Source organism: Oncorhynchus mykiss, chromosome 12 (assembly GCF_013265735.2).
Source record: "Oncorhynchus mykiss isolate Arlee chromosome 12, USDA_OmykA_1.1, whole genome shotgun sequence".
NCBI classification, from domain to species: domain Eukaryota; kingdom Metazoa; phylum Chordata; class Actinopteri; order Salmoniformes; family Salmonidae; genus Oncorhynchus; species Oncorhynchus mykiss.
Window position 1 is genome coordinate 35069719 of NC_048576.1, and position 19565 is coordinate 35089283.

Consider the following 19565-nt stretch of genomic DNA (forward strand, 5'->3'; position numbering starts at 1 on the left):
ATTTGGTTTTAATAGTCAGAACTACAAATTCCCCATTATTCCATGCAAAACAATTGTACACATGTACCTCTATCATCAGTTATACAGCAAGTAACTGCATGCTTTTCATGAGGATTAAACATCACTGATCATGTAATTTCAGATACATGAAGGTGCCTATCGATTTGACATGTAGCTAGCTAAGCAAACATCATCATTACCTTGCATCATCAGAGATTGGGCTTTTGGAAAGACTTTGACAGTCGGCAAGTCCACGTCCTGGTAAATTGTCAGTCGGACTACTGTCATCACCAATATAGATGGCAAGTAAATCAAACAACATTTGGATATAGTCATCTAGTTTAACCCTTGAACGTTTGCTTGTTATCTAGCCATATTGACGTGATCTGTTATTAGCTAGCTAGCGAAATGTACGTGGTCCATCAATCAATGTAGCCTATATCATGTAGCCTATACCTTTTTTCAATTTTCCCCAAAAATGACATACCCAAATCCAACTGCATGTAGCTCAGGACCCGAAGCAAGGATATGCCTATTATTGATACCATTTGAAAGGAAAGACTTAAGTTTGTGGAAATGTGAAATTAATGTCTAGAATAATACATTAGATCTTGTAAAAGTTAATACCAACAAAAATACGTGCATTTTCTATTTAAAAAAAATAATAATCTTTGAAATTCAAGAGAAATGTTAATATCATATAGGCGTTTAGGCACAATTTAGACTTTGGCCACCAGATGGCAGCAGTGCATTGCAATACTGCACAATATTTTGTACCAAGTCTGCCAAAATGTGCCTAATTGGTCAATTGATATATTTAAGTACAAAACAATAGAGAACATACACAACTATGGTAATACAAAATGTAAGTTTACACACTCCCAGGAATGTCATACATGATGGATAATTAGCTTCCCTACAGAAAAACACTAACCTTCACACATCTAGATGGCCGGGCAGGGTTGGTGTGGAGCCAGAGACAGTAGGAGTTCAAACTGTAGAACTCAGTTTTATCAAACAAAAGTATGCTACATTTTATCTCTGGGACCCTCAAGATGACAAATCAGAGCAAGATTACTGAATGTAAGTACATTATTTACCTTCAGAGGTGAATGTATCAAACCAGTTGACGTGAGTTTTTTGTTGTTGTGCACTCTCCTCAAACAATAGCATGGTATTTTTTTTATTGTAATAGCTACTGTAAATTGGTCAGTGCAGTTCGATTAACAAGAATTTAAGCTTTTTGCCCATATAAGACATGTCTATGTCCTGCAAAGTTTGCTGTAATTTACATAATTCTAGTCACATTAGCAACACCAATCCCATAGAGGTTAAACACTTAAAAACGCTGTTGAAAATTGGAAGTTATTTTTTTTATTTAACTGGGCAAGTCAGTTAAGAACAAATTCTTATTTACAATGATGGCCTAGGAACAGTGGGATAACAGTGGGATAACAGATTTTTACCTTGTCAGCTCGGGGATTTGAACTAGCTGGCCCAACACGCTAACCATTAGGCTACCTGTCGCACAATGTTATTGTGACGTTTTATTGAAAACGACCTATAGGCTATATATTATGTATTATATCCATTGCAATCTGACAAAATGGTCACTTTCCGTGACTCAATTTATTGGAAAAGTCATGAGTATTTTACATAACATTTTAAACAACATATGTTTGAAAGGAATTGATGCCTGATTAAAATAGGTATAATACTTATTAAAATAAGTATTATAAGAATAATCAGTAAATATTGTCATTGTAGGCAATATATAATCATACTGTACAAATGTAAGGCAAAATAAAAAGCCAACTGACTCAAGAGCCAAAGGGTGTGCCAAGTTATGATCATCAGTTGGTGGTGCCTATATTCTGAGGGGTTCAGTTTACAAACCTGTCTGAGATTATGCCATCTAGTTTATATTTGTTCAATTAACAGAATAACTAACACTGTAGGGTTATTTAGATTGACAGTAAATTGCTATCAAAAGATTTAACACATGATCAAAACAAATAATGGTGCACAAAAAGGAGCCACCTTTGACAATCCCTAAATTATTTTTATTGATAAACATCTACTATATCATACAAGTACACACTTGGGGAGAGTATACAAGTAAGTTACTTCCTCTAGACAAGATGACAGCGTTTTCTTTATACTCCTCCAAATGGATCCAAAGTGCAAAACAATTTAAAATCATATGGGAGTGGGGAAATACACTTGCTCCAAAGTGATGGGGTTGCGTAATCGTGCTTGAATGTCCCGTATACACATTTTCTGATTAGTGATGGTTAACATGGGTTTTGAAAAACATACGAGCAGACTTAATACCAGGATAACCAAATCTGCTTGTTATTAAAAACATAAGACCGTAGAAATGGATTGAGCATCTATGGTTAGGGAGTACAGAATATCAGCCACATCTACCAATAATCAAAGCTAAAATACCTATACAAAAAAAAATATATATATATATATAATTATCATTCTTTATTGAATAGCAGTGTTGTCTTCCATCATTTTAAACAGATATGTATTATGACTTACAAAAACAAAAATGCAATTCATGGCATACTCTTCCCTCTGTCAAGATGGTCAGGCAGGCATATGACCACAGGAGCAACAACCCTCCTCTCCTAAGTTTGCAGTGGCTTCAGAGCAATACACCAAAGACCATGTTGCAGCACTCATAGTAATTCAGTGGTGGTTAAGAGTACCTGCCCACCCTTTCCTCACCAGAGATCCCCCCCCCCCCCACCACACACAGCCACCTCCACGCCCCCTCAAACAGATCCCTTCACTCCAAATCCAGTTGAATACTAGTTTATTTTCGTCGTTGCCCGGCAGGGGTCGCTAAGGAGTCGTCACCATGGCTCTATCTGCTCCTTCAGCTGATTCCTTCTTGCTCGGTTGCTATGACACCTGTTCCACCGGCCTCATCTGCACATCTCCGATCTAGAGGCCGACAAGCAGGGTTACATACACAAACAAACTCAACAAACTGCATGAATGTCCTCTATATAAGAGGTGTTTCAAACTATGCAGGTCAGGACCATTAACAATGTACACTGAGTGCACAAAACATTAGGAACACCTTCCTAATATTGAGTTGCACCCCTTTGCCCTCAGAACAGCCTGAATTCGTCGGGGCATGAACTCTACAAGGTGTAAAAAGCGTTCCACAGGGATACTGGCCCATGTTGACGTCAATGCTTCCCACAGTTGTGTCAAGTTGGCTGGATGTCCTTTCGGTGGTGGACCATTCTTGATACAGGAAACTGTTTAGCGTGAAACCCAGCATAGTTGCAAATCTTGACACACTAAAACCTGTGCTCCTGGCACCTACTACCATACCCCGCTCAAAGGGACTTAAATCTTTGTCTTGCCCATTCACCCTCTGAATGGCACACACACAATCCATGTCTCAATTGTCTCAAAGCTTAAAAAGTACTCTTTAACCTGTCTTGTCCCCTTCATCTACACTGATTGAAGAGGATTTAACAAGTGATCAATAAGGGATCATAGCTTTCACCTGGATTCACCCGGTCAGTCGGTCATGGAAAGAGCCAAATGGTTTGTACACTCTGTGTATAGTACCATTGGTCTATCTAAGAGGAGTTAGTCTTGACTTGAGAAAGAGGCAAGATATAAATAAGTAAGCCAAGTATTGACAGAAGCACAGACAGAGCACTACATTACCTGGACGTGAGGCGGGGTGCCCAGAACGTATGTGACTGCACTGGCTATGTCTTGTGCTTTCAAACACTGCAGAGGAAAAAAAAGCTAATTAGTCAAACATTTCTTAATGTATTTGTATTGAGAGAAGAGGTAGGCCCATCCACCCACCCACACTCCTAGTCTAGCTGCCTTACTTTTATACTCTCATACACAGCAGCTGCTTTCTCTGGATCACTGTTGTGGTGCCGGAAGGCAAACTCAGTCTCCACTATTCCAGGGGATATACACTATGGAAGAGGAAGGCACAAACCATGCTCGTTATTGATGTTTATGTACACATACACAGACAGACACTCGTGCGCACGCACGGACGGACGAACACATACCACAAGCGTGTATATGTACGTACACACCCACAAAACAATCAAATTTATATCTAATAATTGTATAAGACAGTTGTCAGATTCATATGAAAAAGATAGAATAATAATGCTGCTCTTCTCACCGTGGCTCTGATGTGAGTCTTTGCTTCCCGCAGCTCTTGCCGTAGCCCCTCCGTTAGAGCAGTAACAGCATATTTAGTGGCACAGTAGAAGTGTTCATCTGCACTAGGTACCATTCTATGTCCCCCCATACTATAGCAGTAAGCGAGGGAGGGAGAAAAGGAGAGAAAGTGAGAATGGCATGTATGTGATACATCCTCTATCCCTCAGACTTCTCTTCTGTCTAAAACCAAGAGTAAAATTGTAGGCCCTCTTTACTGTATCTTCTGAGAGAATCTTAAATCATATAAAATGTCAGTTATAACAGGCATTTAACAGGCTGAAGAGAAGCTGTAGTCTACCTGTTAATATTGATGATGTGGCCATCGTCCACATTCCGCTCTTTCATTGACTGGTAGGCCTCGCGGGTACAAATTGACAGGGCCAGGACATTCACCTATAGGAGAGGTTCTGTCAAATACTTGCACTTGTATCTGCCTTCACAAACAAAAATATATTCTGTCTAGGTGTATAAGACTGTAGTTATTGTCCTCCACAGTGTCAATGTCAATGCCCCTTGTGAAATTACACCTCATATCCAAGATGGCGGCGCAGTAGGACGTGTATATCTGTCTTTGTCTTATCCCTTGTAAATACCCGGTCTTTTTTCATATATATCTTAATCTCACTTCTATCTATGAACTAAATATACTTTCCTACAACCCGCCTCACCAAATGTGTTACAGATCTGCTATTTTTATTCCTTATAACTGGAAGTTCCACCGGGAGCTAACTAACTACAAGTCTTTGTTAGCCACGGCTAGCGGTCCCCCCTGGACTGTTTCAATATCATGGTACCTCATTTTGTTTACATGTTGGACCCAGCCTCGAACTCAGGTTCTGTATGTATCCAACTGACCCGCTCTGCTCTTTCTTCGCCATTTTCCAGTTGTTGTCTTAGCTCTCCTGATCAACACCTGTGATTGCTTTATGCCTCTCTCCAATGTCAATATGCCTTGGCTACTGCTGTCTTTGCTTGTTTTTATTGCTTTATTTCACTGTAGAGCACACAGTCCCGCTCAAAATACCTTAGGTAGCTCCTTAGTCCCATCTCACACACATGTGGAGACCTCACCTACGTTAATTGATGCCTCCAGAGACAAAACCTCTCCCATCATCACGCAACACATAGGTTTACCTCCACTGAACTCACATCCTACCATACCATTGTCTGTACTATTATGTACTGTGCTGTACTAGATTATGCCTTGAATCTATTCTACCACACCCAGATATCTGCTCCTTTTATTCTGTGTCCCCAACGCACTAGACGACCAGTTCTTATAGCCTTAAGCAGTACCCTTATCCTACTCCTCCTTCTTCTGGTGATGTAGAGGTTAACCCAGGCCCTTTAGCCCTCAGTTCCACTCATATTCCCAAGGTGCTCTCATTTGTTGACTTCTGTAACTATAAAAGCTTTGGTTTAATGCATGTTAACCTGTTAGATCTCTAGGGGCGCTATTTCATTTTTGGATAAAAAACGTTCCCGTTTTAAGCGCGATATTTTGTCACGAAAAGATGCGAAAAGATGCTCGACTATGCATAAAGAAAACACTCTGAAGTTTCAGAATCTGCAAAGGTTTTGTCTGTAAGTGCCCCAGAACTCATTCTACAGGCGAAACCAAGATGATGCATCAACCAGGAATTAGCAGAATTTCTGAAGCTCTGTTTTCCATTGTCTCCTTATATGGCTGTGATTGCGCAAGGAATGAGCCTACACTTTCTGTCGTTCGCCCAAGGTCTTAGCAGCATTGTGACGTATTTGTAGGCATATCATTGGAAGATTGACCATAAGAGACTACATTTTCCAAGTGTCCGCCTGGTGTCCTGCGTGGAATTCGGTGCGCAATTGCCAGCTGCTTGTACTTTACCATTTGATTCAGGGGAGAAACCATGTGTCCAAGAACGATGTATCAATGAAGAGATATGTGAAAAACACCTTGATGATTGATTCTAAACAACGTTTGCCATGTTTTCAGTCGATATTATGGAGTTAATTTGGAAAAAAGTTCGCGTTTTGAGGACTGAATTTTCTGGTTTTTTTTGGTAGCCAAATGTGATGTATAAAACGGAGCTATTTCTAATACACAAAGAATCTTTTTGGAAAAACTGAGCATCTGCTATCTAACTGAGAGTATCCTCATTGAAAACATCAGAAGTTCTTCAAAGGTAAATGATTTTATTTGAAGGCTTTTATGTTTTTGTTGAAATGTTGCGTGCTGGATGCTAACGCTAATGCTAACGCTAAATGCTTTGCTAGCTAGCTACTTTTACACAAATTATTGTTTTCCTATGGTTGAGAAGCATATTTTGAAAATCTGAGATGACAGTGTTGTTTACAAAAGGCTAAGCTTGCGAGATGGCATATTTATTTCATTTCATTTGCGATTTTCATGAATAGTTAACGTTGCGTTATGGTAATGAGCTTGAGGCTGTAGTCACGATACCGGATCCGGGTTTGGGAGATCAGAGAGGTTAACATTAGAAGCCTCCTCCCTAAGTTTTTTCCCCCACTGCTTTAGCACACTCCACCAACCCTGATGTCCTAGTCGTGTCTGAATCCTGGCTTAGGAAGGCCACCAAAAATTCTGACATTTCCATCCCCAACTATAACATTTTGTGCCAAGATAGAACTGCCAAAGGGGGTGGAGTTGCAATCTACTGCAGAGACAGCCTGCAGAGTTATGTCATGCTATCCAGGTCTGTGCTCATTTACAAAATAGCCTCCAACACTCTACTCAGCAAATTGGATGCAGTCTATCACAGTGCCATCCGTCACCAAAGCCCCAAATACAACCCACCACTGCGACCTGTATGCTCTCGTTGGCTGGCCCTCGCTTCACATTCGTCGCCAAACCCACTGGATCGTGGACATCTATAAGTCTTTGCTAGGTAAAGCCACGCCTTATCTCAGCTCACTGGTCACCATAGCAGCACCCACCGGTAGCACGTGCTCCAGCAGGTATATTTCACTGGTCACCCCCAAAGCCAATTCCTCATTTGGCCACCTTTCCTTCCAGTTCTCTGCCGACAATGACTGGATCGAATTGCAAAAATCACTGAAGCTGGAGACTCATATCTCCCTCAATAACTTTAAGCATCAGAGCAGCTTACAGATCATTGCACCTGTACATAGCCCATCTGTAAATAGCCCATCCAACTACCTCATCCCCATATTGTTATTTATTTTTTACAAATTTGCTCCTTTGCACCCCAGTATCTCTACTTGCACAGTCATCTTCTGCACATCTATCACTCCAGTGTTTATTTGCTAAATTGTAATTATTTCGCCACTATGGCTTATTCATTGCCTTACCTCCCTAATCTTACTTAATTTGCACACACTGTATATAGACTTTTCTATTGTGCTATTGACTGTATGTTTGTTTATTCCATGTGTAACTCTGTGTTGTTCTTTGTGCCGTACTGCTTTGCTTTATCTTGGCCAGGTCGCAGTTGTAAATGAGAACTTGTTCTCAACTGGCCTACCTGGTTAAATAAAGGTGAAAAATTGTAATAAAATAAAAATGACAACAGACCAAAAATGACCTCAGATAACATACTGTTTGGTTACTGGCTGTGTCACTGTGTCAAATTGTGTCATCTGAACCTGACCGGTCTCCTCCATCATGTGACTTTGAGAGTGACGTCAACGGTGTAACTAAGGAAATAGTGGGGGGTGGCACGGCAAAACAAGGACAGCACACAGATTACACTGTCTAAAAATATACACAGCGTACACATTCATCTTGGCCGCCATGCCAACAGATGGGACAGGCGTTAGAAATGCTCAGCTCCTCTGTAGGGATGGGACTACATTTTGAGCCGGAGGGCTCAGCCGGAGTGGCTTGAATGGAATGGTCTTGAGTTTGATGAATTAGTGAAAAGAAAAGGCCCAGCATAATAGATGGAGGGAAATAATGCCTGGCTTCTTCTACAAGTGGGCCTCTGTGTAGTAGCACCATACCAGGCAATGGGACGACTCCTTGTGAGGGGGAGTGTGTGTGTTGGCACTGCATCTAACAGGCCTATTATGTTTAAGTACCCACACACTGGAAGTTTGTGTGGTTGTGGGTTCGTTAAACCCTTTGTACAATGCATCACACCGACGCATAACACTGTCTTTATTCGCCACGGCAGCATCCTTCCCTCTGCTTATATATTATATCTATCTCCCCTCTGTAAATTGCATATTCCCACTGTAATCAGACTATAATATAGTTTTATGTTTATCGTTCCAATATTGTATAATCTGTATGATGTCTATGTGAACTTGTCTGTATTCAGTTTGTAAAGTGTCTATCGCTGGCAGAACCTTCTCACTAGGGCAAATTCCGAAAGTATTTAGACCCCTTCACTTTTCCCCCAAAAAATTTAACGTTTCAGCCTTATTCTAAAATTCCATTTTTTTTCAGCAATCTACACACAACACCCCATAATGACAAAGCAAAAACAAGTTTCTAGAAATGTTTGCTAATGTATACAAAAAAAAAAATGAAATATCACATTTACATAAATATTTGGTCCCTTTACTCAGTACTTTGTTGATGCACCTTTGGCAGCGATTACATCCTTGAGTCTTTTTGTGTATGACGCTACAAGCTTGGCACACCAGTATTTGGGGAATTTCCCCAATTCTTCTTTGCAGATTCTCTCAAGCTCTGTCAGGTTGGATGGGGAGCGTCGCTGCAGATATTTTCAGGTCTCTCCAGAGATGTTTGATCGGGTTCAAGTCCAGGCTCTGGCTGGGCCACTCAAGGATATTCAGACACTTGTCCTGAAGCCACTCCTGCATTCTCTTGGCTGTGTGCTTAAGGTTGTTGTCCTGTTGGAAGGTGAACCTTCGCACAAGTCTGAGGTCCTGAGTGCTATGGAACAGGTTTTCATCAAGGATCTCTGTACTTTGCTCCATTCATCTTTCCCTTGATCCTGACTAGTCTCCCAGTCCCTGCCGCTGAAAAACACCCACAGCATGATGCTACCACCACGATTTACCGTATGGATGGTGCCAGGTTTCCCCCAGAAGTGATGCTTGGCATTCAGGCCAGAGTTCAATCTTGGTTTCATCAGACCAGAGAATCTTGTTTCTCATGGTCAGAGTCCTTTAGGTGCCTTTTGGCAAACTCCAAGCGGGCTTTCATGTGCCTTTTACTGAGGAGTGGCTTCCGTCTGGCCACTCTACCTTAAAGGCCTGATTGGTGGAGTGCTGCAGAGATGGTTGTCCTTCTGGAAGGTTCTCCCATCTCCACAGAGGAACTCTGGAGCTCTGTCAGAGTGACCATCGGGTTCTTAGTCACCTCCTTGACCAAGGCCCTTTTCCCCTGATTACTCGGCCAGCTCTAAAAAGAATCTTGGTGGTTCCAAACTTCTTCCATTTAAGAATGATGGAGGCCACTGTGTTTTTGGGGACACAATTTTTATTTAACTTTATTCAACTAGGCAAGTCTTATTTTCAATGACGGCCTAGAAACAGTGGGTTAACTGCCTTGTTCATACAGATTTGTACCTTGTCAGCTCAGGGATTCAAACTTGCAACCTTTTGGTTACTAGCCCAATGCTCTAACCATTACGCTACCCTACCCAATCCTGTCAAGGAGCTCAACGGACAATTCCATCAACCTCATGGCTTGGTTTTTGCTGTGGTACCTTATATAGACAGGTGTGCCTTTCCAAATCATGTCCAGTCAATTGAATTTACCACAGGTGGACACCAATCATATTGTAGACGCATATCAAGGATGTTTTTTTATTTTGAATAAATTTGCTAAATTGTCTAAAAACCTGTTTTTGCGTTGTCATTATGGGGTATTGTGTGTAGATTGAAGAGGACTCTTTTTTTTAATTTAATCAATTTTAGAACAAGGCTGTAACCTAATAAAATGTGAAAAAAGTTAAGGGGTCTGAATACTTTCCAAATGCACTGTACTTGTAAATAAAGATTATTCTGATTCTACTCTACAAGCAAATGTTTTTCAAAGTTATTCTCTATTTAACTATGGTTGCTACACTTAAGTACAGCAGTTCAGTTGTTGAGTAACAACTGTATGACAGCCCAGCACACAGTTACAGTAGTTACTATGTTGTTACAGTTGTTGTTGATTGGAAAGACATGCGTACATAGGCTGTGTGTGTGTATGTGTGTGTGAGAACCCATGCACATTGTGTGTGTGTGTGTTGTCCACTCACATCGATCATGTTCCTCCAGCCGTCAGTCTTGCCACTGAGCAGGGGTTCGTTGTGGGCTAGGCCTGCGTTGTTGATACACACATCCACCCCCTGATGCAGTGTCTTGATGGCAGAGAACATGGACAGGATGTCCTCCTCACAGGACAGGTCACACTTATAGGGGATCAGCGTGCCGCTGTAGCCCGCGCTCTGGCACTCGGCTGCCAGCTTCTACAAATGTCACACAAATAGGGATAAGACTTTGATCACAAATCAGGTAAACACGTGATGTGAGAATTTAAGAAACTCCAGACTATAACATGTGTTGGACTTTCTAGATTGACAATTTCTGAAATTAAAATGATTAGTAATAGGCCTAATACATTTGATCTATAACACTGATTTGAGCTGTAATAAGGGAGACACGAGAAAACACCAAACAAATTAGCGCCCTACCCATTCACCCACACTCTGGGCCGAAAGGAACCACAACCATACAATCAATCCCGGTATATTCCATAAAAGGAAGATAGCCAGGGAAAACCCAGGCTAGTCAGCAGCAGCACTCCTGTTACAAATTCTCTAGTCTTGTCTGAAGTTTATCAACAAAGAACACTAATTTTTCTATTATAGAAATACCTGCAATCTTGTTGTTAAGAAATGATTGGTACTCTACCAGTTTCATTTAGGGACACATCTCTGTTTAGACTCAGTGTCTGGCTAAAGGAAATAAGCAATATGTTAATGACCCTTATTAACCATGATGACCCTTATAAAACTAAAGTGACCCTTGACCCTTATGAACCTTACTCCTCCACTAAACATGGAGCTATAGAGAGCCACAGTCCCCGTCTCCCTGGCCTGCTCCAGGCCCAACCAGCACAATCAGGTCAGCCTCCCTCAATGCAGGCTTCTAGGATGGAGGGTCTGTCTGTCTGATGCGATTGGAAATAGATCCCCCTACCGGGCACAGAACCACCCATCACATGATGTCCCTGTCTGGACTGCTCTCAGTACAGAATGATAGGGGAGGGATGAGGGAAGAGTGTGTGTGTGTCTAGGGAGCGGGGGGGGGGGGGGGGGGGGTAGTGGCAGGCAGGAAGCCGCAGTAGTGGCAGGCAGGGATAATGCCAAGGACTGCATGGCATTCTCAGCCTCTTCCTCTCTCTCTTTTTGAGCCAAAGTGCTGTGACATTTGGGACGAGAGCACTCAGTCTCATGAGGACAGGGCATGGATGGAGCGACACACATGTACACACACTAATATTCTATATAGCCTAGAGCAGGGATCATCAACTAGATTCAGTCGCGGGCTGATTTTTTTCTTGCGTGGATGGTCAGGGGACCGGAATATAATTACAAATAATGACAAATGCAAATTGACTGCAAGAAGCACAGACAGATATATTTGACTAAAACATAATCATTTCAAACCTTGCTTATATTTGTATACGATCACATATACAGTATATCTCTTATGCATGGGAATACCTTGGAACAGATTTCAAAAATTAAAACCACCTGGGGCTGATTTTCTGGTGTTTTTACAGTATTTTATGTCCAACAATAAATGATTAAAATATTACTTTTTTTTTTTGCTCCGAAAACTTGGGTGGGGGAAATAAAAATGACCCGCAGGCCAAATTCGGCCCATGGGCCACTAGTTGGGGAACTCTGGCCTAGAGAGCCAAAGACTGGGAAGCAGTGATTTAACTGGAATTATATACAGATAAGGCATTATCTCCACACAGAATCCAGGATTTAAAAAGTTTTTTTAAAGCTTTGAATAGAACATTGAATAATTTCTCTAGTTTTACAAAGACATGTCACAACAGAGTTCACAAATAGGGTCATATGAGGGTGCAGTGTATCCCCTAGGATTTTTACAGTAGCGGGGCCATGTTTCATTTTTTTTTTTATACGACTGTGAGAAGTTCACTTCTGGTGACTTTTTAAAAAGGACATTCTATCCCAAAATGTATTAAATTTGTATTATGTTGACACCATCTGAAATATAATTTCCCCTTAAATAGCATTATAACCTGTATCTCAACTGACGCTGAATAGCAGCTTTAAATAAATAGGCTGAAGCATGGATTTGTCCACCTGGATTTAACTCACTGAAAACCCCCAAATATATATTTGTAGCATTTGATTCAACTCGTCACTCCAGGGTGGTAAGCACTGCTTGCCTATATAGCAACCCACAATGCTCTGGTTTCCTCATTCTTCATCTCTTCACAAGTCTATTTGGTTACTAGCACATTAAGCAGTTTTCAGAAAACTACCTCTCAACTGAACTGCTCCTTTTCAACGTGGGTTACCACTCCACCACGGAGCGTTGAGTGGCTTCCTTTCTTTTTTCAGGGATTCGGCTTCACTTTACCGAGTGAAGTTACCTCAGTTAGCAGCAGTTTTTGTTGTCGGATAGATAGAGTATAGCTGGTGTCTGGCCTACACACAATTAGTGCTGTTACTTACTTCTACTCGTGGTCTCTAGCTCTCCATCGGTTCCCACTGTTAGGAGTTGGCTAGCTGAACTGTCAAGTGTCTTAGCTGGCTAGCAACCTCTGAGCTAAACCCCTATTTGGTTTGTCTGGAATAACACAAGCGGTGCTGTTTCTTCACCCCATCATTGAAGCAATATCCATTTTACATTCCCCTGTAAAAGTTAAAATTAGCAATGCGTTTCTACCTCAAGTTAATTGGTTTAGACACCAAGTCAGCAATTGTTATTTCAGACGCTCACTTGGCTAGCTAGCTATCGTCACTCAGGTAATGATAGCGAGCTAATTAGCTAGCATCCCTGTACGCACTACTTTCACAAAACGTGTCATGGGGAGAAGAGAAAAAAAGTATGTTTTAAAGCTAATTTCCTGCAATTCTACACATTTTGCCATGGCTTTTGCCGTGTTCTTAAGCGATCTCAGTGACTCAAACATTATAACAAAAGCAATGGTGGTTGGCCACAGACTGTCTAGTTTTTATTTTGGGGATTGTTAGTTCTCAAAGATGATCTTATTGAAAAATACCAGTGGTGTAAAGTACTTAAGTAAAACTACTAAAGTACTACATAAGTAGTTTTTTGGGGTATCTGTAGTTTATTTATATTTTTGACTACTTTTACTTTACTACATTCCTAAAGAAAATGTACTTTTTACTCCATACATTTTCTCTGACACCCAAAAGTACTACATTTTTAATGCTTAGCAGGACAAAAACATGGTGCAATTCGAGCACTAATCAAGAGAAAATCCCTGGTCATTGCTACTGCCTCTTATCTAGCAGACTCACGAAACACGAATGCTTCATTTGTAAATGATGTCTTAGTGTTGGAGCATGCTCCTGGCTAGCCGTAAATAAAAAATAAAATTGTGCTATCCGGTTAACTTGATATAAGGAATTTGAAAGGATTTATACTATTAGTTCGATATTTAAGTATACTTTAGCACTTGCATTTACTTTTGATACTTAAGTATATTTTAAACCAAATACTTTTAGACATTTACTCAAGTATTCTTTTACTGGGTGACTTTCATTGAGTCATTTTCTATCAAGGTATGTTTACTTAAGTATGACAATTGGGTACTTTTTCCACCATTAAAAAATACATATTTTCTATCTGGTTTTAGTCGTTTAAGTTTACACTGAAAACTAGGGGTGTAACCCTACAGGTATTCGCGGGGACCTCGGTTCAGTCCGCACTGTGAACCCGAATGAATACAGAAAACAAATATTGAACAAAAATTAAAACACTAGGCCTATAGGCTATGCCTGTGCCTTGAGGAAATATGAGCAAACTTTTTTTCAGGCTAATCCGTTAAACAATTAGACTTCAAGCTGTCCTTTTGTGAGGCGCAGCCGTTAACGATTTCTCTACGGTGGGGGAACATGTATAGCTTCCAGTAGATTACAACGGCAATGGACAGAGAAAGTATGTGGACACTTGACACTGCTCAACAAGAATAGCCTATGCAGCTGCCAACACATTTATGCTGACGTCACCCCAGTATTCCTACTACCGGAGCAAGAGAGAAACACACACACAAAAAAAACAATCTCCCCTCTGCATTCAAGCAGCCCTTCACAGCTGATCCTGACCCGGCCAAAGAAATTACAAGAGCGATAGGTATGTTTATAGCCGTGGATATGCGCCCATTCTCAATGGTTGAGAAGAATAGGGGTTTCAGCACCTGGTGAAGTGCTTGAGCCACATTACGAATTTCGCCTGCTAGCACCCATTTCAGCAAACAGGTAGTACCCGCTCTTTATAAGCAAACTAAAGCCTAAGTAGTCAATGAATTGGCCTATGTTGAGCTTACTATAGATGGATGGACCTCCAGGGCTACAGATAGCTACTTAACAGTGACAGCCTTGCAAACGAGAAATACCGTGCTACAGACATGCCCCCTTTTATGAGTCACAAGTGCACATATTTTTCTCAAAATAAGAAATCCTTATAGCATAGGCCTAAATAATGTCTGAACCATGTTTACCTATTGATTTCACATGCATATTGCACTTTATTTTAGTCCTCTTCTAGAGTAAACATGTGTTTTCATTTAACAAAATGAAATTCCTGATTGTGCTCTCATCAGGTATTATATGGAATCAGTTTATACACTATATTTTCTTAAAGGTGCGATATGCAAATTTCCAACCAGCCATTTCCTGGTTGCATTTCAGTTTGTGACAAAACAAGCAGTGTAGAGAATCATTGTACCATCTAAACCACTGAAATATTTTCAATAACCCAAAATATTTTCAGTTGGTTTACAAAACTGAAAGTTAAAGATGCAAAAATTAAACTTAAAAAAAGCAAAGAATATAAATAAACTCAGCAAAAAAAGAAACATCCCTTTTTCAGGACCCTGTCTTTCAAAGATAATTTGTAAAAATCCACAGATCTTCATTGTAAAGGGTTTAAACACTGTTTCCCATGCTTGTTCAATGAACCATAAACAATTAATGAACATGCACCTGGGAATAGTCGTAAAGACACTAACAGCTTACAGACCGTAGGCAATTAAGGTCAGTCACAGTTATGAAAACATAGGACAAGAAAGAGGCTTTTCTACTGACTCTGAAAAACACCAAAAGAAAGATGCCCAGGGTCCCTGCTCATCTGCGTGAACGTGCCTTAGGCATAATGCAAGGCGGCATGAGGATTGCAGATGTGGCCAGGGCAATAAATTGCAATGTCGTACTATGAGACACCTAAGACAGCGCTACAGGGAGACAGGATGGACAGCTGATCGTTCTTGCAGTGGCAGACCACGTGTAACAACACCTGCACAGGATCGGTACATCCAAACATCACACATGCTATCCTGCAACAACAACTGCCCGAGTTACACCAGGAACGCACAATCCCACCATCAGTGCTCAGACTGTCCGCAATAAGCTGGTCTGAGGGCTTGTAGGCCTGCTGTAAAGACAGGTCCTCACCAGACATCACCGGCAACAACGTCGCCTATGGGCACGAACCCACCGTCGCTGGACCTGACAGGACTGGCAAAAAGGGCTCTTCACTGACGAGTCACGTTTTTTTCTCACCAGGGGTGATGGTCGGATTTGCGTTTATCATCGAAGGAATGAGCATTACACCGAGACCTGTACTCTGGAGCGGGATCGAGGTGGAGGTTCTGTCATGGTCTGGGGCGGTGTGTCACAGCATCATCGGACTGAGCTTGTTGTCATTGCAGGCAATCTCAATGCTGTGCCTTACAGGGAAGACATCCTCCTCCCTCACGTGGTACCCTTCCTGCAGGCTCACCCTGACATGACCCTCCAGCATGACAATAACACCAGACATACTGCTCGTTCTGTGCGTGATATCCTGCAAGACATGAATGTCAGGGTTCTGCCATGGCCAGCAAAGAGCCCGGATTTCAATTCCATTGAGCACGTCTGGGACCTGTTGGATCAGAGGGTGAGGGCTAGGGCCATTCCCCCCCAGAAATGGCCGGGAACTTGCAGGTGCCTTGGTGGAAGAGTGGGGTAACATCTCACAGCAAGAACTGGCAAATCTGGAGCAGTCCATGAGGAGGAGATGCACTGCAGTATTTAATGCAGCTGCTAGTCACACCAGAAACTGACTGTTACTTTTGATTTTGACCCCCCTTTGTTCAGGGACACATTATTCCATTTTTGTTCGTCACATGTCTGTGGAACTTGTTCAGTTTATGTCGGTTGTTGAATCTTGTTATGTTCATACAAATATTTACACATGTTAAGTTTGCTGAAAATAAACTCAGTTGACAGTGAGAGGTGTCTTTTTTTGCTGAGTTTACAACACAGATCTATCGCTTCTTAGATCCTTCATTTTCATTGAAAGTAAGTCTAACACATTTCTACACTGAACAAAAACAAATACAACAATTTCACATATTTTACTGAGTTACAGTTCATGTAAGGAAATCAGTCAATTAAAATAAATAAATTAGGCCCTAATCTATGGATTTCACATGACTGGGAATACAGATATGCATCGGTTAGTCACATATACCTAAAAAAAAAAAAGTAGGGGCGTGAATCAGAAAACCAGTCAGTATCTGGTGTGACCAGCATTCGGCTCATGTAGCGCGACATCTCCTTCATATAGAGTTCATCAGGCTGTTTATTGTGGACTGTGGAATGTTGTCTCACATCTCTTCAATGACTGAACAAAGTTGCTTGATACTGGCAGGAACTGGAACACGCTGTCGTACACGTTGATCCAGAGCATCCCAAACATGCTCAAAATTGTTGACATGTCTGGTGAGTATGCAAGCCATAGAATAACTGGGACATATGCAGCTTCCAGGAATAATGTATAGATCCTTGCGACATGGGGCCATGCATTATCATGCTGAAACATGAGGTGAAGGTGGTGGTTGAATGGCACGACAACGGGCCTCAGGATCTCATCCCGGTATCTCTGTGCATTCAAATTGCAATCGATAAAATGCAATTGTGTTCATTGTCAGTAGTTTATGCCTGCACATACCATAACCCCACTGCCACCATGGGGCACTCTGTTCACAACGTTGACATCAGCAAACCACTCGCCCACACAATACCATCTGCTCGGTATAGTTGAAATCGGGATTCATCAGTGAAGAGTACACTTCTCCAGCGTGCCAGTGGCCATCAAAGGTGAGCATTTGCTCACTGAAGTCAGTTACAATGCCGAACTGATCAAGACCCTGGTGAGGACGACGATCACACAGATGAGCTTCCCCGAGACAGTTTCTGACAGTTTGTGCAGAAATTCTTTGGTTTTATTAAGGAACAATTTCATCAGCTGTCTGGGTGGCTGGTCTCAGACGATCCCGTAGGTAAAGAAGCCGGTTGTGGAGGTCCTAGGCTGGTGTGGTTACCCGTGGTCTTCGTTTGAGGCCGTTTGGACGTACTGCCATATTCTCTAAAACAACGTTTGAGGTGGCTTATGATGGAAAAATGAACATTCAATTATCTGGCAACGGTTCTGGTGGACATTCCTGCAGTCAGCATGCCAATTACACGCTCCCTCAAACTTGAGACATTTGTGGCATTGTGTTGTGTGACAAAACTGCACATTTTATAGCAGCCTTTTATTGTCCCCGGCACAAGATGCACCTGTGTAATGATCATGCTATTTAATCAGCTTATTGATATGCCACAAATGTCAAATGGATGGATTATCTTGGCAAAGGATACATTTGTGCACAACATTTGAGAGAAATAAGCTTTTTGTGCGTGTGGTACATTTCTGGGATTTTTTTTATTTCAGCTCATGAAACATACATGTTGCATTTATATTTTTGTTCAGTATGTGAATTTGGTCGGATCACCCAGAAAGTGATATATTGCATCTTTAAAAAAAAACAACATTTTCTTTAGTAACCGTTGGCATTTAAATTTTCCCAAAACCAAAACCAAAAAAATGACCCCAAAACCGCAATACGTACCACGGTTTGGTGAACCGTTACACCCCTACTGAAAACGATTTGCCATACCAACTACATTTATAAAAAATTATGAAATCATATTTTTTTGTAGTGCCAGCAACGATTGAAACGCTGCTGCTAAATTAATATGTGGGAAACACGGGGGTGAACTGAATTCCAATTCAATTGGCACAAATACAAACAATAAAATAAATCGGGAATCATAGCCTCAGCATCCTAACAGGGGCTCCCCTCTTTACCCTGCCCTGATCCCCCACCCCTAAGAAGTTTTTTTGTGTGTGTACCTGGGCTGCCTGGCATGGACACCAACGGAGGGAGAAGCACAGTGGGCGAGGGTAGTGTGGATGAGGAAGAGGATGAGGGATGAATGCCAAAAGGAGCAGTGAACTGAAGCACAGCCTTGGCCAGTAGAAAAGAGGGATGATGTGAATGAGCAGAGCAGCGGTAGACGAGATGGGATCAGGGGCTAGGGACAGGAAGTCTCACACAGTGTGTAGTGTGTGTGTGCGTGCATGCAGGCACTTTGTTTGACAGGCCTGTGTGTAATACCCACACATTGGGCACTGCTGCAGCACAGGGGCATTCTGTGCTAAGGATGCAATGCGACACACAAGTATGCACACCATTGTCCCTTCACACACACATCCATCCATGATAATCTCCACACAACATAGAAAATCAGGAGTAATGGACACAAGTCAATTTGAATGATACTATGCAGATATAAAAATATAAATTAAATTCCTGATTTACCTGAGGTCATGATAGGACATCTGTAAACCAATGATGCAAATGTCTGTCTGTGACTGTGTCACTCAACACAAACCCTCTCAGTGGAGTGAGCCGGCAGTACACTGTGGGCATAATCATTCACAGTGATTTGTGTCTGCCTTCCCCCTGGGCAGGTGAGCAGAACAACTCAATCCCTTCATGACACAGATACACAAAATTACATAATCAACACCATCTCCCTCTAGGGGGCCACATCTATTCTCCTAACAACTTGGATATAGCAGGCTGATCATTAATTTTCAGGGCAGTGTGTGGGTTGGTTATTCTATTCTTGAGGGGATCTAAATAAAAAATAAAAAAAATGGCCAAAGTCCCCACAAGGATAGTAATAGAATAATAATTATTCCTCGTGGGGACATTTCCCACACCCCATGAGGACAAAGGCTGTTTTTAGCTTTGGGGTTAGGGTTAGAGTTAAAATTAGGGTACAGTAAGGGTTTAGGCGTTAGGTTTA

At 41.6% G+C, this 19565-nt stretch overlaps 1 protein-coding gene across 1 annotated transcript in view; it reads right to left on the reverse strand.

Moving 5' to 3' along the window:
- Positions 1–2041: 2041 nt before the first annotated feature.
- The window catches only part of LOC110537508 (dehydrogenase/reductase SDR family member 11), a 43046-nt gene continuing 25522 nt past the window's right edge, over positions 2042–19565 (reverse strand). Inside the window, exons 2-7 of the mRNA XM_021623601.2 lie at positions 10410–10619; positions 4526–4620; positions 4187–4316; positions 3876–3968; positions 3703–3768; positions 2042–2958 (exon numbers count right to left, since the gene is read on the reverse strand). Of these exons, the coding sequence (XP_021479276.1) occupies positions 2917–2958; positions 3703–3768; positions 3876–3968; positions 4187–4316; positions 4526–4620; positions 10410–10619 (636 nt within the window). The 3' untranslated portion in view covers positions 2042–2916. The remainder of the gene's footprint in view (positions 2959–3702; positions 3769–3875; positions 3969–4186; positions 4317–4525; positions 4621–10409; positions 10620–19565) is intronic.